At 30.8% G+C, this 26,797-nt stretch overlaps 1 protein-coding gene across 1 annotated transcript in view; it reads left to right on the top strand.

Annotated features, from left to right (window-relative positions):
- Nucleotides 1-5,857: 5,857 nt before the first annotated feature.
- The window catches only part of CCAP-R (Crustacean cardioactive peptide receptor), an 81,909-nt gene continuing 60,969 nt past the window's right edge, over nucleotides 5,858-26,797 (top strand). Inside the window, exons 1-2 of the mRNA XM_088263769.1 lie at nucleotides 5,858-6,155; nucleotides 22,212-22,347. Coding sequence (XP_088119895.1) covers nucleotides 5,937-6,155; nucleotides 22,212-22,347 — 355 coding nt within the window. The 5' untranslated portion in view covers nucleotides 5,858-5,936. The remainder of the gene's footprint in view (nucleotides 6,156-22,211; nucleotides 22,348-26,797) is intronic.

Genomic DNA, 26,797 nt, shown 5'->3' with positions numbered 1-26,797 from the left:
GATCTTTGTGTTTGTCATTAACTTGGTACTAGCTGACTTGAATTTTTAATTTCACTTTGCAATTTCCTTCATTACGATTGTTACGAAGGTTTGAGATGAGTTTTGCAACGGAAATTGAAACGTAGAATCGCGGCGGGAAGGGGCTGTACGAGTGTGTACGTCAAGGGGCCTGTGTCCAATCATGGTATCTATGGATACTTGTACTACTAGACAATTCAAAATCATTTTACTTAAAATTTAGGCCCAAAAAATATGCATAATCATATTATTTTAGTGAAAAGTAAGAAAATTTGTGTGTATAGACTTTTTGGTATGTGATCGCCTACGCTCGAATATAGGCAAGGCACCGTGTTCATAGTATCTATACTAATTGGTTTAAATATGCAATTCGAGGTATCAGTTCAGAGTTTAAGATAAAGATTTTCATGTCGAATCGATACAAATTTTAACCATCTTATATTTTGGAGTGGTGGACAGAGCACTTATCACTAAACCACGGAGAAATTGTGCCTACTGACTATTGTTGTTTTCGAAGCTTTTCAGGAGATTTTAAAAAATAACTTCGTCTGGAGTATTGACTGTGGACCCTTATATACACATTACGTACACATACTGCACGCTCCATTTACCCCCCTTGACTAAACAACACACTGACATATCCATTCGATATTTTTGAAACCCTTAAGATTACGTTACGCAGTCATAAATCGTTCGCAGATCCTTAAGGGTGGACAGACACGAGTTTACAAAACCTCCATCACGCGGAGAAAAGGGTCAAACCAAATATTTGTAATCGATTCACGGAAATAAGATTTCGGATGAAAAAAATAGCCATTTCGAATGAAATAAGGAAAAAGGTTACGAATGCTATATCCATAGTTAGTAAGTCATTTCAAATAACATCAATAAATTGTTTGATTTTCCGACGAACGCTTTATTTACTTTCAATCATTTATTTATAGTAAGCATTGTAATCATTCTTTGTTCAATATCAAGTAAGTTTATTATTTCAATGCCAATTTTTTTTTCATTTAATAAAATCGTGGGATTATTTACTTGTTTGCAAATCTATTAAATATTTTCTATTTCTCTTACTTAAAAATATTATCATGTTTTCTAATATTTATTGTTTGATTGTTTTTATTTTTATCTATTCTGTAGATTTATTGAAGTTGTTAATCTATTTTGAAACTCACAATGATTAAAGAAAACACTTGTTTTATACCACTTGAGTTTTATTAAAGACTACATGTTTCAGAAGTTAAACTTCCATCATTCAGGTCTGTATAATAACTTAAATATAAAATAATAAATTGTTCTATAAATAAGGAAAGGGGAAAGTTAGGGGGAGGGGGTTAGTCAAGGGGCGGAGTTTGATATGGTTTTAAAAAATTCATCACAATCTTTTATTTTAATTTGCTAAGTTAAAGGGCTTCCTTACATAACTTTAATAATACAATGTCGAGGGATTCATACCTCAAAAATATAATTTAAACCTCCCCAGTTATTATCACGAATTCATTTGATTGTTATCATTATTTCGGATTACTTTCTTTACACAATTTGTACCCTCACAACACAACAATGGCTTAACGTGAGATAATCCAGGAAATGCGAATTATTAATGTTTTATTCCTTTTAATCGTAGATTTACGACATTATCACGCGACCATCTGAAAATGTTAATATGCTGTATTTGTGGCATCTGTTGAATTCTCGTTACGTCCCTTACCATATATAGTAGAAGAATTGTATTGTCGGCAAACATGCATTATGTATAATTCCCATTCTTGCCTTCTGATGGCGTGTTTGCATAATACATAGAAGTATGTACATGTGGAATAACAGCATAAACGGAATATCAACTAACTTCGTCTTTGTCGGTACCTAATTATTATATTTAAATGTATTGTATTAACATATTTAAATTTGGATAGTTGAAAAGATTAAGAAAAGTTATTTGAGGTGATATGGACATGTATAGCGAATGGATAACGAGAGACAGTAACTAAGAAAGTAAATTTTGCGAATGTGAACATTAAGAGAACAGAATAAGAACGGCCGAAAAAAGACTTGGCATGATCAGATCAATCAGAACCTAAAATCTGGTGGTGTTAAAAGTCTACTTAATCGGAAGGCATACGTGACTAGATCTTACAGACAAAGGAATCTAGAAGTCTTTGTTTTAAATATTTATTATCAAGTCTATAAAAAATCCTTTCAGAAGTATATTTTTAAGCATCGGTAAGTTATTAAATGATGTAGCAAGTTCGTAGACTAGGATTCGAGTCATATCTTGTATCGCATCGCCTTCGCTAATCCTTGTGAAGCCTGCAAGTGCGTGTACAGGGTACATACATAATCCGAGTATGTCGGCAGAAGTCGGTAACAACGTGCCTACTTGGCAGTCTGTATGTGGGGTACGTACAGTACTCGGCGGAGGCCTCTCGCGCAGCGCCCGGCACGTCTGAGCGCTTCGTTATAATTATCTCAGTACCTATGTCTCGCAATAACAAACCTTATCCACCCCCCGAGACAATATTATAACCATTTATTCTGTTGCCACTGTCTTTACTAGATTACATCACGAGCGATTAATTATTATATGAGGTTAATCTTGATAAACGAGAAGGATTTATTCATTACCGTTCTATTTTGTAATAATAAGTACTAAGACGCTTTAATCCTTATACTTGAATGGTATTATGTAGTTCGCCAAACTGTAATATACGAGTATTCCTTTAATATAATGTTTCGTTATAATTATTGCCTGTTAGAGCCGCCGGCCATGAATACCAGTATCTCAACACCGAATTAATTATACGTACATTACTATGTAAACATTTTTTTTACAAATGTATTTAAAATGGTAACAGTGATAAACGTACAACATACAATACACACCAGGGCATAATTTATTTGTCTTCAAATAATTCAATAATAATTATATAAAAATATAAACAAAAGCAAGGAATTAGTCAATTGTACAATACAACAATAAACAATTTGTGTTAGTCAATAACAAAATTAGTAAATTTAAATAGTATCAAATGCGGTTTGTAGTTTTTAACGCAAAATACAATTTAATTCATTCTTTAATTGTATTAGGTAATCAATTTTTAAGCGATGTTATTTGTGCGAACAGTTGTAATAAAATGGATTATTGAATGTTTTATAGTGCAGTTAATTTGTTCATGCTTAACATAATTTGTAACTACGATATTCTCAACAAATAAGATATTTACAACATTTTGAGTGTGTCCAAATACTTAAGTGTTCACAAATCTTTATTATTTCTAATTATAGGAGTTATTTTTCACATTATTTTTTGACATCACAACAAAGATAAAGAAAAATATGGAAGTTAGGGCATTTACGGGGCTTACGAAAAGTAAGCGTCTCTCGTAAGCCTCGTAAATGTCCAGACTTCTACATATATTCTTCTTCATCTTTGTTAAGATGTCAAAAAATAAGATATATTTTAGCTTCCGCTGCAATGCCGAGATGGTTTTGAACCAAATATCATTAGGGTACCGTCCAATTATCAATATTGTGCTGGTTAGAAAATGAAAATTAACGAGTTAACATATCGCTCACTCCTTTCAACAACGTCATATATCAAAAATCGTCAATTTTCATTGGGCATGTTTTCGGAATGCCCAGAAAATGTACTTTATCTCAGCAAAAGCGGCATATTTTTAAATAAATTTTTAGCCGCTACAAGGCAGAAAGTGTTGTTTTTGCATTTTGAAGAAAAGGAATTGATTATGTAAATATTTTTTCAAATACACTGAATATTTTTTAAATGAAAAAAACAACATTCAGGTTTTACCTAAAAAATCTGTTGCACAGTAAAAAGTTCAATAAGTGGCTTGATATGTATTTTTAATACATTTTATTACATTTTTAAACTTTAAAAAAATCTCGCGAAAAATCAAGTTTTTTGATATATGACGTTGTTGAAAGGAGTGGGCGATATGTATTAGTGGAAAATTTTAATACACATATTACAAAATAACGGTAACCTACGCAGATAAATATTTTTATTTAATTTTTAAAACTAGTATTCTATATTGTAATACAATATAATGGTATAATAATATTTTAGACTCATCCATATTTGTGCGCGAATAACCAGTAAATCGACAAATTTGTGTTTTTATCGATTTTTCGATAATGCCGTTTCGTGATTATGTACATTCCCTAATTAATACACATACTTCGATATATATTATTTAGAGTAGCTTATTTTATTATTATTCGATACCATTTGTCTAGCTTATTTTTAAAAGAAGAAACTCCACTGATACCACCTTCGGTAGGGATGGGGAAAGTCATTCCAGTAATGGCGACATGTGAGTGTTATAATGTTGAGTATGCAGAATATAAGCGCAACAGGTGGAGGGTGCATGTATAGAAGCATTTGGTTGAGTACACGTTACACAACTTCCTCACCGCACCTCTCACAACCTTTACCTTACTTTTATATATTTATTAGCCACTTGTTAGAGCTTACTATTTCCTCCCTCTTTCTTGAAGTAGTATAAGAAAGATATTTATTTTTTTGTTTTCAAAATACTTTATGATTCTTCTAATTTTATAACGTTTACAATTTGATAATAAGTTTTTATATATTTTTCACAAAGTCATATTTGTTATTTGATTTAAAATTGTATGAGTTTTTAAAAAAAATGTGTTTTTAATGTTAAAAATGACACTAGATTTGATAAAATATGTACATGCGTATTTTAGTTCTGACTTCTTCATACACATGTTGTGGTAATAAATACGGTAAAATGTATTTTTTTACAATTTTTATGTAGCATGCACAGATTGTATTGAAAATTATTGATGATATCAATTTATGAAAACCGATTTTTATATATTTTTTAATATAATCGAAATGTTCGTTGACAAATTACGATTAAAACGGCGTAAATTCAATGAGTAATTTGATTTTTTAATTTTTTAAATCGAAATATTCGACATTTTTTTCATGAATTCGACGATCTATCAAATAAGAATAAATAAAGATAAGGAAACAGAAATTTAAAGGAAAATATATACAATACATTATAAGGAGTCATTTTTAATATAACCCTGTAAACTTATCTCATCTCGTATCTCCTCATGGCTCATTGATCGTGTTAGCTAACGACAAACCCATTACTGAGACGAAAGTTGATGGCTTTAATTAGCATAATAATGTTTTATCAGTGAATAATTTCTAAAGTTTTCTTAAAAATGGTAACATTTTATTAATTTTAACTTTGAATTATCACTAAATGTATCACAAAATGAGTTGATACTGTTAACAACAATGAAGAGTATTTACTGTAAAATCTAAACACCCACAATTAGGAAGATCTGTTAAAATTGTTTTATTTGAAGTTGCTTTCATAATACTTTTTGCATTAAATATCAAAAATCTAGTACCAAATAATAATATCCATTGGCCAAAATTGATGGTGTTATCATTTTTAATTATGAGCTTGGAATATGAATAAAATAAAATGTCGATTAATGGGTAACCGCTTAATCGAGGCTTCATTAGAACATTTTTGCAAAATGTTACCTCTGAATGTTGAGTCCTTACAAAAGCTAACACAACTTAAAAAAACGTCACACTTTTGATAAACTTATGATATTTTTAATACATCTTTCATCTTTCACACAAAAGTTTTTTTTTCCATATAAGAGAGTTTAGACATATTTTATTCTGAATTTCTTTAGTGATTGAATAAATAAACAAAATACAACAATAATATGTATTTTTTTTACAGATCTATTGAAATTCTACAAAAGGATAGATGGTTGTTTTTCCTCCAAATTACTATGACGCCCAAGTTTTACGCATTTATATGATGCATTGATTTAAAGGATGCCAAAAATCTCCGAGAAAAATGCGTACATTAAATTTAAACTCAGTTTAAAATATGACGGACCAATTAGAGGTGGATAGAGTTGAGATATCGGGGCCAGATGTGCTGTACCCTGACGAATACCCAACAGGAAGTGCTTTCTTACTATCTACCATGGCTCTGATGGAGGAGGGATTTACAGACTCTCCTGACTTCGGGAACCAAAGTTGGCTCAGTGATTCCGGTGGCGGGAATGGAACGATAAATGTCATCAATCAGTATTTCTTCTACGAGGTAAGTTTCATCTTAATATTTGTATCTTGTTTATTAACATATTTACCATTTATTAGGAAAAATATAAGAAATTATAAAATAATTATATAAGATATTATTACAATACAAATTTTATTATTAATACATAAATAACAAACTTTAAATATTTATTAAGAAACGTCCAAAAAATTAAAATAACAGTGATTTTATTACTTTGTTAATAAATTGCTTGATAGTTTGACAGGTTGATTGCATCACACATTGAAAATTGATAAAACCCTTATTCGCATCCAATGGTGCATAAGATACTGCATCACATTGACGCAGTGTAGTCTTGATCGTTACTCACATGAACGCAAGGTGATAACACCTGCACTTCAGGGACCAGTCCAGGGTAATATTAAATAAACATTAGAATGTAAATTCACTTATATTTATTTTCACCCCCCTCCTGGGAATCGAACCCGGAACCTCAGTGACTAGTTTTTAGATACCTGAGTTTTCAAAATTTAATTTTGAAAACTCAGGTATCTAAAAACTAGTCACCGAAAAAAACATGTTGGAAATTAAAATTTTTAAACATTAAAATAGGAATAAAAACTCACTTTTAATTATTGTTATAAACCTATAATAAAATCTACTCCTTTTATGGTTAGACTAGGCTGCTTAGGCTCATATGAAAATAAAATCTAATTGTAATATCTGTTTACGTATATTACAAACCTTTATATATTTATTTTATTAAAATGAGAGATGTAAAACTAAAATGAGATGGTAATCTGCTACGCGAGAATAATAAAAAAACACTGTTTTCGTTGCAAATAAACAGTCTTCTACAGTTTCTCAAACAAACTAATTCATGTTGATAAATTAATAAAAATGTGTTTTTTTTATACTAGTTTCAGTATCAAAAATAACTGATAAAATATCATTGATAAACACCCTGTAGGTATATTTACTAATAAGAACGGTTGAGTAAGCGTTGCCGATAAAGCTCCCATTTTATTTGTTCATTTTTCCACAACATTAGGCGGAGATTTTATTTATTTTATTGGACATTTAATTGACACGACAGTTTCTTAATCAAAAATAATAATGAAAACACTCGCAATAAATTAAAAAAATAATAAAATCAAAACATAAACAATGCGAGATTATTATTAAATTATAATTTATATTTGAAGCACTAACTTGGTGATTTTCCAATTTATAATTGAAATGTAACTTTGTTTAAAAATCACTATAAATATTTTGTTATAACTTAATTATAATGTCTACCGGCTTTCAAGCAAACCGCTTCTTTAGTAAGACTATTTATACAAGACTTTATCAAGACCGCTTCTTTATCAAGTATTAATTAAGAAGTAATTGACAAGTCTTGAAGCGGTTAGCTTCGAAACCGGTAGACAATAGAATTAAGTTATTATAAAATATTTATAGTGATTTTAAAACAAAGTTCCATTTTAATTATATTAGTAAATTATTATCTGTTCAAATTATTAACTGAAATAATAAACTGAAAATGATATTTTCTGGCGTTTCTCATGTATGTGATTATAATCCAGGATTCCGAACTCTAGTATTAATCAGTCTTCATATAGAAGGGGTTAGCTTCGAAACCGGTAGACATTATAATTAAGTTATAATAAAATATTAATAGTGATTTTGAAACAAAGTTACATAAATTATATTACATTATATTATTTGATTATTTACACGTTTTCACAAAGTAATATGCAGTGAAGGAGAATGAATGCTGGGAACCAAGTGAATGGTGCACTGAAATCAGTTATAGAAAATAAAAACCTACCAGCGGAAGCTAAACTGGCAGTGCACAACGGAGTCCTGGTTCCAACTCTAATGTATGGAAGTGAAACATGGAGTTGGCAAAAGAAGGATGAAAGTAGACTGAATGCAGTCGAAATGCGATCTCTCAGAAGAATGTGCGACATAACGATGTATGATAGATGTTCGTATAGTGAAATAAGGAAGGAATGCAAAGCTGAGATAAGCATTATCGATAAAATTAAGAAAGGTGTGTTGAGATGGTTTGGACATGTAGAACGAATGAGTGAGGGAAGAACGGTAAAACAAATTTATGAGGCGAATGTAAGTGGGAAAAGAAGCAGAGGAAGACCGAGAAAAACATGGCACGGTCAGGTATGCCAAATACTTGAAAGTGGTCAGGTTAGGCGTCGTAACAATCGGCGGGTATGTATGAGGAGATGCATGAACGTGGAAGAGGCGAAGAATGTTTGCAAGGACAGAGTGGCGTGACGCTCTATTCTTTCTGCCTACCCCTGCGGGGAAGCGGCGTGATAGTTAGTTAGTTAGTTACAAAGTAATATTATTTCGTACGAATGAACAATAAGTAAGTTTAGATATGGACGAGTAGTAAAAGCTTTCAGCGGCAGAAAAATTATCCAAAAAGTTATAAGTTCTTTACAAAATCCTTATATAACTTGGTATTTTGATAGTAAACTACCTACAACAAGAGCATATTCATAACATTGACTTACTTACTACTTAACTCCCGTATTCCCAACTGGAAATGTTTTACAACTCATAATACTATGAACTTTGTTTTGATGAAACACTTTTCCAAATTCGTAGTCGAAATAGTTCAAGAGTTTACGATTTATGAGATTAAACTCTAGCGAAATAAATAATTGTTTTTGACTGATATGAGTTAAAAAGTAGAATAACTAATAATGAAATAAACAACAAAACTACCAATTATTCAGACTCTGGGAATGAATTATGAATATTATTTTATCAATTCCATTGTTAGTGGTTCCATGTTATTAATTATGGTTAGCAACATATTGGGTGAATACAAATACTTGTTCATAAATCTGGTTTATCTCCAATTATAAAAGTTTATTTTTATTTTTTATTCTTCATCTATGTTGAGATGTCAAAAAATTAATTATGGTGGTTAATTTGAATAAAACTAATCATTTGATAATATATTTTTTTTTAATACACTTTTTAAAAGTTAACTTTTTATAATAATAAATACATATCTTATATTATTTTTTGACATCTCATCAAAGATAAAGAAGAATATGGAAGTCTGGGTATTTGCGGGGCTGACGACCGTCATAGGCTGGTTTAAGTGATCACTTAATACACGTGTAACATTCACCAATTCTACCCATTATTGACAACCACACTGCTCAAATTCTTAGAAGTTCTATATATATGAACAAATTTCAAAACATTGTTCTTGAATCACTAGAACTTCACTAGAGACATCTATTGGTGAGATGAAAATAAGCTTTTTATTAAGCAGAAACTCTTTTATTAAATAATATGAAAAATAACTCTTATAATTGGAGATAATCCAGATTTGTGAATAAGTATTTGTACACACTCAAAATGTTGTACATATATCTTATACTACAAATACCTCCTAGAGGGAATGTTCCCTCCATATGGAAATCTTTGTTTAAGGCTTTTGCAAAACAAACGGCTTTATATATTTCTTCTTCATAAATTCGTTTATGTGAAACCAGACATGTTTAAAAAAAAAACAATTTAATAGTATTTATTTTCTTATTACTATGGATACTTAATAATTGAATCTTTGCTGCCATTTTCTGTTACACGAGTACATTTTCCTTTAAAAAATAAATAAACCAATGAAAGGAATATCACGAGTGGTCTGTACGACAGAGATAATGGTCTGTACCTGGAAATAGTACTCGTACCAATGTCAGCTCAATGGACAATATATAAGCTCGATAATAAAACTCCGGCCATAATTTCCGTTTATCAAGTGTACTTCCTCTTGTCTGTATAATGTACGTACTATAGAGTGATCGTAAAACAAAGAACTACTGATATAATTGAAAACCAATATTAAAAAACAAACTCGCAAAAAAAATCTATAAAATATTATAAAATCGTGTTGTATATATTTTGGAGTGAATGATTGCGATTATAATGCGCCATTTCTTTATCTAAAGGGCACCTGATATAGAAACCTGAAAAAACTATTTTATTTAAAAACTGTTTTTTTCTTCCAAAAACGTATTGTATATATCATGATACGTAAGAAAAATATGCATAAAAAACACTTTCCCGGCTGGGTAGGTACATATAAAGGGTAGGGAAAAGGTTTAGTTTAAGTGAATTTCTTAGGAAGTCGTAATGAATGGAACACAAAAACATAAATAAAATGTATGGCTTTCGATTTACACGGTCTTTTCATTAGCTTTTCTCTCTATAGAAACCAACTTATGCGTGATATGTAGGTACATTTAGTACATGTGTGTTACGTGAAAATTTATGCTTTTATGTGTTTGTTTTTTAATTGAATAAAAAATATTTTCTTAAAATTAGACCTTTGGTTACAGGTTTTATTTTTAATATATGTGTACAATATATCGACGATTTCTGTATTTATTTAATATTAAAGTGCGTTAAGTACAAAGCGAAGCTCTCAATAAAAAAAAACCTTATATCGAATACAAAATATGTAGATTACAAAAAAATACGAATAATAAAGAAAGTTTGAATAAACGTAGTTAAGCAATAATATTTTAAAATAATACAAAAATTACAGTAAAAGAAAACTCAAAAACGAAGGACGAGTCCATTTATATTTCCCTCAAAATGGCTCAGGCAATTAGTAGCGGTTAATCACCTTGATCAGAATTATTTTGAATAAAAATGAACCAACTCTGTACTTTCAACAAATTTAAAAATATTAAAAAAGAGGTTCAATTCAAAGTTCAAAAATGGACCACAAATTAATATAAAAAAGCAAAAAAGCGTTTATACAGATAAAAAAGGTAGTAAATACACAATAAAGAGATCCAAGATCGGCAAGTTAATATTGACAATTCCTGCACGTTATTTGCTTAGTATTGCAGTAGCGTCTTGTGAAATATTTACGTGTTATTAACAAATAAAATTATCATGTTTATTGTAATACTCATAACGGTATTACGCGTCAAATTTAAATTAGTCATCGAGTGGTCACGTGATTCTTTCTCCGCCTACGTGACTAGCCACAGGTTTTCACTTCCGTTGATCTACATAACCCAGTCCCCCCACTCACTCTTTTTTGGTCGGTCCGACCGAGCGCACGTGCTTGTGCTGGTTTGTGGTTTTTATCATGAAACTACGTCGATAATCTGCTTAAGAAAGTTATTTTTATATATTTAGTCTGTGTTCTAGTGTTCCTAGTTCAAATGTACGATTCTGTGATCCGAACCGAAGTTAACCTATGGAAATGGAGCCAACATAGCCAGACTTAGCCAGATTCCGGCTTGTGTCCTCGCGAGAGTTAGTCGGACACAAACATCACGTACCCCTCCGCCAAGATATCGGAGGATGGATCCAAATCTCAGCCAAGCCAAGTTGTGAGAGGCATTGTGTCCTGGGCACGTGTTACGCCCTGAAATAGCATCTCAAACACGTGCACGCGGGCGTTGTGTGTTCTAATTCCCGCCAACTATAGCCTCTCAAACACGTGCACGCGGGCGTTGTGTGTTCTAATTCCCGCCAACTATATTGGCCTCGTGCCCTGTAATATCTTCAGATTCATTTCTCCAGCTTCGAAGTCTACAATACTCCATCTTCAGAGATCTTCGCCCCGGCCACTTCCGGAGTCCAGATGACGTCATCGTTTTCAACCGTTTCCAGTGCGCCACGCCCTTGACGGCGCCATCTAGCGGATTCAAGTTTGCCGCTCTGGTCGCCAGAGGTTGCTGTACAGCGGTTTGACAGTTTGACATTTCGTGAACCTCCAAAAACTTAGGTAGTATTGTTTCATCCTAGTTAATAGAAATTCAGACAATCCATACAAACATTAATCAATCTAGTCTGGTACAGTGTCTCTAGAATTAATATGTAGTTATAATTAGTATTTATAAATCTTTGTGAACCTGTAAACATTTTGTCTACATAACCTCAAATAAACCCTTTGTATAAATGTTTTAAGTGTTATCATTTGGTGAGAGATAGTATTCCCAAGTAAGTTCCTCAGATATACAATTGAAGACCCATGCTGTTACACCCTGAGAGTCAAGAGCAAATTGTTCAACCTTCTGAGCTAACAAAGTAAACTAATTTAAAATAAGAAAGTATTATTACATTATACTACAAGGAATCGTGACATATGCGATCAAAAATGTAGAGCGGAATGAAGACTCTAAGGAGCATATCTAGCAGAGTCTACGAGATAGAATAAGGAACACAAGGATAAGCGAAATATGCGAGATCTAAGATGTCGTTATGTGGGGAAGGCAACGAAGGAGACGATGGTATACGCATGTGAGGAGAATGGAACCATCTAGACTCCCCAAGGTAGACGACTCTCGGGTAGATCACCAAAGAGATGGATTTACAGATGGGAATCGACATTGAGAGAGGCTATTCCTCTAAAAACAGGGCCTTTACCAAGAAGAAGAAGAAAAATTATAAGAAATCTCTAGCGCTCGGTAGGAAAGATACAGAGGGCAAGTATTTTTATGATAGTAATTGGTTTCACTGCATTTAACTGTTTGGAAAGTCCTATGGGCTATTTGCCACAGTTTCAATGAAACGATATTTTGCATTCCGATTAGTCAAATATTTATTTTCAAAATACTTTTAAAAAACCTATAAGTTTTCGTAATTCATATTTATCTTTATTTAACGCAAAGTTGTATAATATTTTAAAGTATATATCAAACATTTTATGTAAATTTGTAAGTCTGGATATCATTATTCGTCATTTTTCTCAAACCACCCAAAAAAATACCTGGAAATATCCAATCAATTATGATTGATTTTTGGATTGAAAGCTTCAAGTGAAACTTTCATACTTTCAATGAAAATCTATTTTTTAAATCTTCAAATGACTATCCAATTACTACAGACTCGAATTCAATATCGTGACATCATAAGTCGTTATTGATGTAGTATGTAAGTCTAAATTCATCAAAGAAAAGGTTTTATGAAAACATTAAATTGGAGTTAAATGTTTTTGTCAAACTCCTAAAGAAGTTTCTGGAAGAAGAAATTTGTATTTCATCGAAATAGAAACGGAAAAAACACATTTATTAATCTCGCGTTACGTCTCTCCTCCTGTAAGCCAACTACCGATACCGTCGTGGAATGGGAACACCCCGCTGCCGCTGGTCGGGAGATGGCGCTGCGCTGTGACATTTAACAAGAAGGTAGTTTGATGAATTTCATTCATCAATCATCTTATCGGTTTTATTCTAATACAAAATTTCAATAACAACAAAACAACAATTTTTATTCTAGCTATAATTTATATTTGTGAAGGTTCGAAGACGGAACACACTTAGATATGTAATTCATCCAAATCGATATATCGCAAATTTTTAGGTCATCGCATACATTTTTGAGTCTCAGTTTTATACAAATCCCATGAAAAGAAATTGGAACATGCTTAAATTATTTATCTACCTTTGTAATTTTGATACAATAAAATATATAATAAATAGTGTTTGAATCACATATTTATTTTATACCAAAAGTTCGTTTATATTTGAAACATAGAACTCAGCACTAAATGAATGAATGATGAACTAAATGAATGATTAAAAAAAAAGAAAATGGTAACATAAAAAATTGAGTGGTAAAAATAATCAAAAGTTGAAGGGAAACCATGAATTTAAAAAAAATCAGATGCCCAAGGTGGCGATTAATTTTTGGACAACATTGGACTTTTATGATTGGTTCGAAAAATCATCGATAGACCTACCTCTGTTGATATAAAAGGCTTATCTTTACCGACCGAATAAAAAACAAACGGTTTTCATGAAATAATACAACACTCCGTTACTTACTCCGTTTTAAAAATCAACTAGGAAAAACATTGTAAAAATAATCATTACTTTAGCTATAAGTTTAAAATTATAAATATGTATATTTTTATGCATGTAGGTTCATAAAATTATTATACATGTGAGTACTTTATATTTATTTCTTGCATTTTGAGGTGAAGTATGCAAGCTTCTGAGGTTTACATAGCGTATGTATTATTTTATTTTTTCTTATTTTAACCCTTATCCAACCCGAACGAATCAAAGGTGCATCGTATCAGCTCAGTGTTATCTTGACACGTTGACTGCCAACTACGAGACAACTTGTAGATTGCGTTCTATGCTAGGACGACGATTACGAGTTATCTCGTACTATGTTTACTTGCCTATATCAGTGCTAATATGGATATATTCTATGAAGAGAACAAAAAATCAATGCTGGCTTACATGAACACAAAATTTATTAATAAATGAACAGAAAATATAGTTTAAAATAAAATATTCAAAATAAAGTTAAATAATGAAATTGGCTTTTTAGACCGGAATTCTGAAAATTGCCGTGCCAGTCAACGCGTTAATCGTTAATCGTCAAGGTGATCAGTCCTGCCTTCTTAAACTTAAGTTAATACAATACATTGAATGACAAAATCAAAATAAATGTAAAAAATGGAAATATATTTTTTTCTTGTTTAAAATGGGATATTTTAAAATAATATATTTAAATATGTAAATATAAAATTAAAATAAGTTTGTCATCAGTTTATGGTTTAGTAGTTCTGATCATGCACCAAATTGATGAAATATCACCGTCTTTCAGTAAGAATTCTGCAACTCTTTTGTAAACACAAACTCCTAAACTTTTCCATTAATTAGACGTCAACAGCCAGCAGCAGTGGTCGGCAGTTCGCGGTGTAACTGTAAGCTGTCTCTGAAGCGAGCAGCCGCGGCTGGTGGGAAGCTGTCGCGCAGTTGTAAAATATCTCTCCACCTCCGGTTTATTTACTTGGAATCTATTTCAGCGCTCCTGAATCGAGTGCTTGATATTCCGGGAGTAAATATTATTATGTCGGTAGCCCGGAGATATTATGTGGCCCAATTTAATTAAGACATAAATCAAAACAAAACAGAGACAAATAGAGAATCTTGTTTATTCATGGCCACGAGCGCGGATGAATTATCATCTAGAAAATATGTGTTAACTAAAGTAATTAAAGAAAAATATTTATTCAAACGTCTGATTACTGGAAAAACATTTCATCTACTTATTATTCCATTATTTTAGTTTTATTACGTTAAGGTTTAAAATATACGTCGCCAGTTTCGGAAGAGCAAAAGCTCCGTAAATTCAAATCCATAATTTAGTTTAACTTTAACCGAGTTAATTAAATTATAAGTTATTATAAAGTGTTAGAAAGTTAACGCCATAACAATTAGCCATGAAACTTCTAATAAGTTGAGCATTCGGCATTAAAATCAAGACTTATATACTGACTATTATGAAAGACACAAAAGCAATAAAGGGATAAATACATATCGCTCACTCCTTTCAACAACGTCATAATATATATAAAAAATCGATAATTTTCAGTTGTGCATGTTTTCGGAATGACCAGAAAATGTTCTATATCCCAGCAAAAGCGGCATATTTTTGACTTAATATTTACCCACTACAGGGTAGAAAGTGTTGTTTATGAATTGTGAAGAAAAGGTATTGTTTAATTAATTTTTTAAATACGCTAAATATTTTTCAAATGGAGAAAAAACATTCAGGTTTTACCTAAAAAGATCTGTTGCACGGTAAAAAGTTCAAAAAGTGGCTTGTTATTTATTTTCAATACATTAAACTATATTTTCAAACTTTAAAAACGATCTCCTGAAAAATCTAGTTTTTTGATTTATGACGTTGAAAGGGGTGAGCGATATGAATGCATGTATCTTTTGCTTGTTCTTCGGTTCCTATGTGCATCCAGCGGCGCATTGAACACTGGGAGTCCTGGTCTGCGAGTGGAATATAAATATATTATGTTGGATTAATACGACGTGATTAATGGAGCCCGGAACGGAGAAATTAAATTATGTTTTATAAAGGAAATGAAGAATGTAGAAATGGATCACTTGACTTAGGTCCATTATTTTCAACACTGCATTCGTACAAACATGTACAGATAAACATAAATGTATATTCAGTTAACACATACAAGATTTTAAAGTTATCAGAATTATGTTTTGTGCTGACATTTTTGCATTTTATATAATAAAATAACACTGCATAGTTATTTAATTTATTGTTTCGGCATTTACCTTGTGGTAAGACATGTTAAAATGATTAAGGAAACACTTGTTTCCCCCTCCCCTTTAACTTACCCCTCTCCTTATCTATAGAACAGTTTTTAATTATTAATTTTATATTTTAGTTATTATTCAGACCTGACGATGGAAGTTTAGCTTCCGAAACTAGTTGTCATTAATAAACTCAAGCGGTATAAAAAAAGCATTTCCTTAATCATTTTAACACTGCATAGTTTTAATTGTAATTATTTATTCGACTGCTGGTCAAATAAAATTTATATGGAAAAAACTATAGAGTTGTTATTTTATTATATTAAAGTTATTGATAATCTAAATCATAAAGAGTAGCCAGCTTAGTAATTTACGTTACAAATATGGAGTTGGGATGATAAACTGAACTCATAAATGTCGCGAAGGTTGTTCCTTTACTCAATGGATATGTTCCGCGCCCGAAGGCAAAACAGTGGACCGGAGACTTGAACTGCAAGGAAGCTAGGTGGACAAGACAGAGGCTGTGGGAGGCTGACTGGACCGGTGCTCCATCGGACACGGTTGTCAGTATTCGCGGGGTAAGAGAAGGGGGTGTTTGGTAATCTCACGCTAAATTGATTTGGAAATGAAGTTATGCATATTTGAGAAGTGGGTTTATTCATTATACGACACTGTTAATTGCTATCGATCGTTTGATTAAACAGAGCACCTTGCGGCATTCCTCCGGTACTGTGAGAACTCAATGAGCTAACGAGACGCGAGACACGAGGGCTCGTTATTCGCAGATTAATAAACGGAAAGCTAAATAAATCAGCCAATGTATACACGCTTGCGCCTAACGAACGTTTATTGCTTTTGTTTAATTTCCGAATATCACGCTACGTACATAAATTAATACTAAATTATAGATTGATTTAGGAGATCACTATATTAATTTTTTAAAATAATCTCCGTCATCGCGATTGATCTTAATCTTTAAAAAAATAGCAACGTGCTAATATCTATAAATCGGAAATTGGAAGCCAGAGCCGAATATTTCGGTAGATGGGCAAAGAATTGGAAGATATTAGGCAAATTTCAGCGTGAATAAAGAAATTATCAAATTTTATCTTAAATTTACAAAACTATGATTACACACTTTTCTTATAACATGTCGCTCACTCCTTTCAAGAACGTCATAAATCAAAAATCGTCAATTTTTAGTTGTGCATGTTTTTGGAATGCCTAGAAAATGATTTATATCCCAGCAAAAGCGGCATATTTTTGACTAAATATTTACCCGCTACAGGGCAGAAAATGTTGTTTTTGTATTTTGAAGAAAATGTATCGTTTAATATTTTTTTAAAAATAAACTAAATATTTTTCAAATGGAGAAAAAACCTTCAGGTTTTACCTAAAAGGATCTGTTGCACAGTAAAAAGTTCAATAAGTGGCTTGATATTTATTTTTAATACATTGTGTTATATTTTTAAACTTTAAAAACGTTCTCCTGAAAAATCAAGTTTTTTATTTATGACGTTCTTGAAAGGAGTGAGCGATGTGTCATTCTATACCCAGCTTTGGGCATAGACCTCAGAGTCTTCAAAAAAGCAATATCGCTCTTTTTGGTATTGAAACAGAATGCGTTAAAATAAAAAAATTTATATTGTACTTTGAAAATTCCAAGATAATGTTGGTTAAATCGTCTGATTTCTCTCCTTTATAATTAATATTACTTAGGTTACATATAATGTGTAAACTAAAAGTGTCACGCGACTTAAATAAATAACCACAAAGTGCTGAGTAATGAAATCGTAAAGCGAGTGAAGCTATAATATTCAAAGATATTCCTTTCATCCGAATATCCTAATCACCGATTCCTACAGAGATACCATGTTAAACTATGATATTATACCACTATTCAGTCGAATGCTCCGGCGTCTTACAGCATCCGAGTCTTATAGTATAATGCACCATCTTCCTAATGGATTCATCGTTGGCTAGCCCTAAATCTACCTTCACTTACCGATCTCGGATATCTGCTAATATTATACATAAGTATGGCAGACGCTCGAAATTTATGAGATTGCTCGAAACAGCAATTATTTTTAATGATTTAGCAAGTTTCAGTCATAAATTTTCATTGGAAATTCAAGTGATATCTTGAAAGGAGTAAAAATACTACATTAAAACCAAAAGATGATTTATTCTTTAAACCCAGTGGTGCCAATATCAGGGGGAATATTTATTATTTATTTATTTAATTAAAAATAACATCTTTTTTGAAATGACTTTGTTTTCAGACTCGAACAAACGAAACAAGAATGACATTTTGAGCGTGTCCAAATACTTGTTGACAAATCTGGATTATCTCCAATTATAGGAGTTATTGCTTACAATTGGAGATATAACTCCTATAATTGGAGATAATCCAGATTTGTGAACAAGTATTTGGACACACTCAAAATGTTGTAAATAAATTGACTGGTCAAATTATAAGCTAAAATAATAAAAATAAAAATTATATTTTCTGGTGTTTCTCATGTATGTGATAATAATCCAGGGTTCGAATCTCACATACTACAAAAAGAGTTTCCGCTCAATAAAAAGTTTCTTTTCATCTCACCAATAGATGTCTCTAGTGAAGTTCTAGTGATTCAAGTACAATGTTTCGAAATTGGATCAAATATGTAGAACTTCCAATAATTTGAGTAGTGTGGTTGTCAATCATGGGTAAATTTGGTGAATGTTACACGTATGTAAAGTGATCACTTAAACCAGCCTATGACGGTCGTCAGCCCCGTAAATGCTTAGACTTCCATATTATTCTTCATCTTTGATGAGATGTCAAAAAATAATACGAAATTAGAATGTTTATTACCTGCCAGTCTTATGATGTCGGTAATGACTAAACCCGGTCCTTGGTCATATAAAATAAATATTTAAAGCTATTAATTTGTTGTTTTATTCTTTCACATAAAATGCTTGGCGAGACTTTGAATTAGTATATGTAAATATATAGGTACATGTTTTAATTGTCTTCGAGGGACTCATATGTGTTAAGTTATACAAGCTAGTAGGAGTACATCTATGCAACCCTGATCCCTCAGTAGTTACCGCTATTCTCTTTTTCCTAGATACAACTCCTTTTTCCTGTCTTATTATCTATGCTCCTTCACTACCGCCACTTTTATCTGATAAAATATATTTAACTCCTTATTCCAATAATCTGGAACGCAGGACTTAACTAACGTCAACGTCCTTTTTAACAAATAATCAAATATAAATCTTGTTTGCGACCACAATAAAGAAAGTCATCAATCTAAGAGAAATCTCGTTATGTTCAATTTTCGTCACTTACACAATATAATATTTTTGTAATTTGGTAGCGGCTTTCTCTACAACTAAGGGGGTATATTGATCTGAGTAAAAACACATTCAACTGGGTTCTGTAATGGTTTTACAATAGTTTTTCTTCTTCTTCGTTGTTTCATTTCCCGCAGCTAATGGACCACGAGGATTTAAACGGCGCTACTTTTATCGTTAGTAAATGGAGAGCTTATTTTTAGGCTACAGCTAAGATAAGAACCGAATGGAGCTTACGAATATAAGAAAATAAAGAAAAATAGCCCTTCCGTTTTTGTTATACTATTTGGCTACTATCCATGATGATATTCCCGGCTTGATTCACAATAGTTTTATTAAAAAATATATTTAAAAACATTAGAAAATTTCTCTCACCAGCAATTTCATGATTTTTTATAAATGATAATTGATGAAATGATATAGTCATTGTAGTTATAAAAACGGCATTTAAACGTTTAAAAAAGGTTACAAAAATGTACAAAAAATGTATTAAAAAAGTTATAAAAAATGTATACATTATTAGATTAAAAAAAAACAATATTTTTAGCTTTTCCACTTTATTTTAAAATAAAGTGGAAAAGCTAAAAATATTGGTTTTAATCTAATAATATATTAAAAATGTAATTCCATCACGAAGTGTCAGTGGATAATATAAATCTATTAAAAATGTAAACATTTTACTAAACATTTTATCAATTAAATCAAGAATTTTCATGTTGGTGTAAATACGATTTTCAAATAAAATAATTTTACTGTTTATTTTTTAACTACAATACCGCAATACATTTAACCACGTTCTCTTTAAATATTCATGGGGCTACGATACGAAGGAGCCCTTAGTTAAATGTGCATCTTCAATATTGCATGAAGCGCGCAAGAATGCAAACTTCCTATTAATGTCTCAACTCTCGGCTTAATGTGTATCCTATCATTCCTACATTTAGTTTTGTATCAGAATATGAATGTGTTTCCTTGAAATATAAATATTACAAAGCAGGATATTGCGATGGAATATCTGTAGTTAATAACATAATAATTTATATTTTATCACTTGCATATTCTGTTCTTGAGGATAAACATGGTAGTCTCATACAAAAACAATATTATTCATTTCATCTTTTACATAAAATGTCGCAATAAGCCTACACAAAACAGAAAAACAAATTATTTATTGTAACTGTAGTCAGTTGGTAGAATTCCATTTTTAATTTTTGTATATTTTTTAATAAAAGTGGAATTCGATACGTTAACCGAAAATTATAAAAAAACAAGGAAAATAAATGTTAATTAATGTTTTTTATATATTCCAAATTCAACGAAGATTTATTTTAAATGCGGCATATTTTATTTTTTAGAAGTTGACAACTCATTAATTAATAACAACGTAATAACCAAAAGTGTAATTGGCTTTTAAAAATTACATTTTTAATAAAAACAAGGAATATAGCCTTAATTGATTGAAATTGTTTCCCTACGTTCCAAACCGTAGCGAATCGAAAACACCCAGGCACGTACTCACGAAAGACGTCATACGCTCTACTGGCGTGCTTTGTGACGTCTTCACGTGTCGACAGCATTTCCACGAAACATCAGACCAGTTGGGAATACAGATATTTAGAATTGCGCTTTAAAAACCAATTGTTTTACTTCAAACCCCCCTGGCGTACGGAGGGTTAAAATGTGATATTAACCCTTTCGTGGGGGGTGGGAAGATGTATATTATGTATGTATAGAAGAAAATGGCACAAAAAAGTCATTGGGAAGCGGTGTTTTCACTTGGATTATACTAATGTCAACTGCTGACATATTCTGGAATCTTTTCCAATCAAATATTTTACAACTAACGGTCAGTTTTCGACAGTACATCGTTCGGAGTGGACATAGTCGAGATTTTTTGTGTCGGATTGACGAAATTTCGGAGTTTTTTTCTCAAAAAATCGTTTTATTCAACGTTAAGCGCTTTCTAAGCTATATACTATTATATTTCTATCACGGTTTGTATTCATGTTTACATTGATTAATACATATCTGAAAACACGCACGTCGTTCATTTACAATCAAGTGTCAAATTGGTGGGAAATTTATATCCCATGGAACTAAATGTGACCAAAATTATAAGTGTGTATTTTTTTAAATTATGTTTTTTTTGTACTGTTTACATTCATTATTATATTTAGATGGCTAAAAAATGGAATGGAAAAATGTGGCACTCATAGACGGTGCATGGTTGCAGTACCAAAGCAATCGAAAAACGTACCAAATACTCGTATATTTGCAGCGGGTGCGAGGTGCCGCTTTGCGTGGACCCATGTTTCAAAAATTTCCATTGAAAAATATTAAAATATTCTGTCCTTTTTGTTTATTTAATGTTTACCTACTATGATTAATATTTAAAAAAATATGATGATTTTTCCGTGGGATATATTCTTCCCACCACGATTACCTTCTTACCACGAGTATTTTTTAAATATTTTTTTTTACATTTATATTATAAAATGGCTTGTTAATAATTACACGTAAGTAATTTGAAGTAATTATGAGGAATAAAATTTGCCCACCAAAGGGTTAAACATCGCTTTTGCGAGTGACATTTGTGAAACGCGCACAAAGAAAATAATATATCAGAATATAAATTAATGTTTGAAATAACGTGTTCTCTTTTCAGACAGTCCAGTTCTCTGTGATGTGGTTGCTGTTCATCTCGATTGTTGGAGGGAACAGTTGTGTCATAGCGGCGCTGCTACTCTCCAAGGCTCGCAAGAGTAGAATGAACTACTTCATCATGCACCTCGCGATTGCAGGTAACTTCATTTTAGTTGAATACTACTATAACTTCACTGGAATACGTGTATTACGCATTTCCTTAACTTTCTCTCCTCTTAACATTACATCTTAATATACTGTTTTAAGTGCATTTGAGTATGTATTGAATGAGAGGAATATCAACTAATATTTTTATTATTAATGGGACATTAGGAACGGGCGCGGCTTTAGGCCATGCTTTCATATCGCGCACTCCTTTCAACAACGTCATATATAAAAAAACTTGATTTTTCAGGAGATCCTTTTTAAAGGTTAAAAATATAATAAATTTATTAAAAATAAATATCAAGCCGCTTATTGAACTTTTTACTGTGCAACAGATCTTTTTAGGTAAAACCTGAACGTGTTTTCTCCATTTGAAAAATATTAAAAAAAATATTAAACAATACCTTTTCTTCAAAATGAAAAAACAACACATTCTGCCCTGTAGCGGGTAAATATAAAGTTAAAAATATGCCACTTTTGCTAGGATATAGTACGTTTTCTGAGCATTCCGAAAACATGCACAACTGAAAATTTATGATTCTTGATATATGACGTTGTTGAAAGGAGTGAGCGATATGTTAAGCTAAGCCAACCTCATCATTGTTAAAATCTTATGATATAAATAAATGGTTTCATACATGTTTGTTACTGAAAAATTGTTACTGCAGTGATAGTGACAATAAAAAAAGGAAATTGACTTCGCTAGCGATCGGAAATATTAATCTTATATAACTGAAAAATAAAACTGTTCATAGGTTTTTATTTGCATTTTGACATCTCACCAGATGAGATGAGGAAGAATATGAACAGGTGCTTATGACCTGTCAGAGGCTGGTAAAGGAATCACTTTACACACGTGTTACATTCACTATATTACCCAATACCCATGAATGACAACCATCCAATTTAATATCACTTCGTGTTAGAGTTCACGGCAACATCAATGGTTGGTTTGAAAAACTTTTATTGATAAAAGACCCTTTTATTTTCTTAATCTATGTATAGATGTCAAAATGTAAAAATAATAAATAAATAAAAAATAAACCTCGATTTTTAACAAAAATTTGGACACACAAAATTTTGAAAACACTTTTTTGCTAACAAGAGTGAATTTTAAAAAAAAACATCGGAGGTCTTAATATTAGATTCGTATACAGAATGGATCTTTCAATGTCCTCATCTACTGTTTATTTATTATAACCAAACATGTTCAATTTTTCTATCCCACCGTATTGAAAATTGTATAAAGTCGAATTGGAATTGAGCAGTAGCAATTTAAAAGCAGTAAATTATTATCTAGAGATATGTTAGATAGATAGATTCCATGAGTTTTACGATTTAACGAAATTTGAATAAGATTTCTTAGTTGTAAAATAGTACTGAAATTGGAAAAAAATAATTCCCCTCCAGCAAAACGTAGTGTATACACATGTACATGTTGAGATTTAAAAAAACAAGTAAGCGAATAATTTTTTTTTTTTTAATTTTTAAACAAGTTAAAACATTAATCAGTTGCTCTTGTATCCAGTCAATTATAATTTGAATTGAAAATTATTTGTCTTTTGGTCTTAACATTTCAAAGGTCAAAGCATTTTTAGGTACATTAGGTGTAAGTTTATTATTGCAAAATTATTTTTATTAAAAAATAATTATTATGGCAACATATTATATTTTTAAAAAATGTTGCCACCGCGGTGCTAAAGACTATATGGCTTTTATATAAGGTATTTATAAAAGTTATTGCTACATTTATTTGATTTAAACGTGAAATACTTTATGAAGATATCTTCTGTATTTGTACAAAATACCTTGGAAATTGCAACTCCATTTTTCGACATTGACAACTTAAACAAATTCACTAAATAATCTCAAATTCAAAAACTCATGAATTGACATTTTTCTTCATTCCTATTCCCACTCAATATGTTAAATTAAATTATTTTTGTGTGTCACAGTGAAACAAAAATTAGAATCCTAAAATATGAAAAATTAAAATCGTGGTACTCAAAAAACTGATCTAAGGCGTAGATGTTCAGAAAATTCATAAAAATAGAATTATCTGGACACAAATAAGGCACTTTTACTGAGGTCATATTTTAATTTTTTGGTTTAGTCATAAGCTGGCCTAACACCTCTTACAAGGAATCCGTCGGATTATGGGACACCCTGTATATTATATATATATATATATATATATATATATATATATATATATATATATATATATATATATATATATATATATATATATATATATATATATATATATATATATATATATATATATATATATATATATATATATATATATATATATATATATATATATATATATATATATATATATATATATATATATATATATATATATATATATTTATATATAGTTATTTTTATATTACTCTGGACTAGAAATCATTCAAAATGCGGAAAGAATAGTGTTGCTACGAAATATTCCCCTTCCAATAGCCACTCGATGTGTTGTTGGTCGATTTTATTGTGGTATAAATTTGATTTTCCCAATGAAGAAGACTCGATGACGTCACGTAGGTCATTTGACCTATAATATTGGTTGGAAATCCGTGACTATTATAGTTATGTTAGGTACATGCTTCTTCCCGTATATATAAATAATATTTGTACGGGTCGTAAAAACGTATCTTTCTTGTTAAAAACTATATTAGGTACCTAAAGTATTTAGGCACTCATTTTACTTACATTCGTGCGTTATACAAATTAAACATTTTTTTAAATAAAGCATTTGTCACTTATATTTTTTTTAATTTACCCAATAACGGTAATTTCAATTTGGAGATAAGCAGAATTACATTTAACATTAAAGTATTTATACATAAAATTTATTTTTATACATTTATTTTTTCCATATACATTTACTTTGTTCGCCTCCGTAGTATAATGGTCAGCACGCTCGGCTACCGTTCTGGAGGTCCCGGGTTCGATTCCCAAGGGGGGATAAATAAATATAAGTGATTTTTTTCACTGTAATATTTATTCAATATTACCCTGGACTGGTACCTGAAGCGGAGGGCTGATCACCTTTCCTTCATATGTAAACGATCAAGATAACACTGCATTGATATGACGGAGTGCCCTATGCACCATTGGGGTGCGGATAAGGGTTTTATTATATATATATATATATTTATATATATATATACATATATATGTATATATGTATATATATATATATATATATATATATATATATATATATATATATATATATATATATATATATATATATATATATATATATATATATATATATATATAATATATATATATATATATATATATGATTTCAGAAATACGGTTTTCGTTGGCCGAGTCTTCAGTCTGACAATAATCTGTTGGCAGACGATGGAGATTGAAAAATAAACGAGAAGTTACTTGTTTTGTTAAAAAATAACGAATGAAAAAAAAACGCCATAGGAGATTAATCAAAGACAGTTTATGAAGAATAATCAGTTCACGGCCTTGGCGAGAAAATATGACCCAACAATTTTTACGCCCTCGATTTTATCAGCGTAATTAAAACAATTGGTTTGATCTTCACCGAAATTAATGACGATGAATTAAGTAAAAAAAATACTACAAAATCCAAATGCGTACATTTTTATTATCACAGACCATAATAGGACTTGTACTTTAATTAATATACACATTTTACGTTCGTTGTATTTTACTTCATAGTTTGTTTATATATGTATTAAGTTGTTCATGGTGAATCATTATTGAAGAAGATTGAAATGTGTCGGGTAGTGGTCCCGTGGTTAGTGTCGCGGACTCTTAAGTCAGGGTTTCTCGGTTCAAACCCACTCTCCCACAATTTGATACCTATTTCTTATAATGAGCCGCCTAGGCTCACAGAAATAGTAAGACATTGAAATATTTGTGTAAATAATAAAAACACAAATATTAATCTTTTTCTTTAAAAAAATCAGCTGAATTACTAAAAACAACAATCTATTTAAACCATTGTAAATAATGCTGAAAATAAAACCTTGTGTATTTATCACTTCAAAATAATTTATAAAAAAACTTTTCCAAATTTATGTAATATGGTTGTCAACAGAGGGTAGGTTTTTTTTCTTTAAAAATTTAAATATTTGTGTTCTTATTGTAAACCAAAATATTTTAATCCCATACCATTTTGAAGCCTTTGCGACCTATTATTAAAATACAATCAAGTGTTTGGTAAAGTGAGCATGAACTGATAAATTTTGGACTCAGAATTCGTGACACTAACCACGGGACCACAATTAGATTTGAATTGTAAATGTTACAAAGTGTATAAAGTGATTACTTAAACTTGCCAATGGCAAGTTAAAAGGCCTGTGAATTCCCAGACTTGTGTATTTTCACCTCTACAATCCATAAAATTCTTCATCTAAGCTGAGATATGAATTAAAGTTTTATATC

Source organism: Brachycentrus maculatus, unplaced genomic scaffold, assembly GCF_059751285.1.
Source record: "Brachycentrus maculatus isolate JH-2025_06_01 unplaced genomic scaffold, ASM5975128v1 h1tg000013l, whole genome shotgun sequence".
In the NCBI taxonomy this organism is placed as follows: Eukaryota; Metazoa; Arthropoda; class Insecta; order Trichoptera; family Brachycentridae; genus Brachycentrus; species Brachycentrus maculatus.
This window is presented reverse-complemented; position numbering and strand designations above follow the sequence as displayed.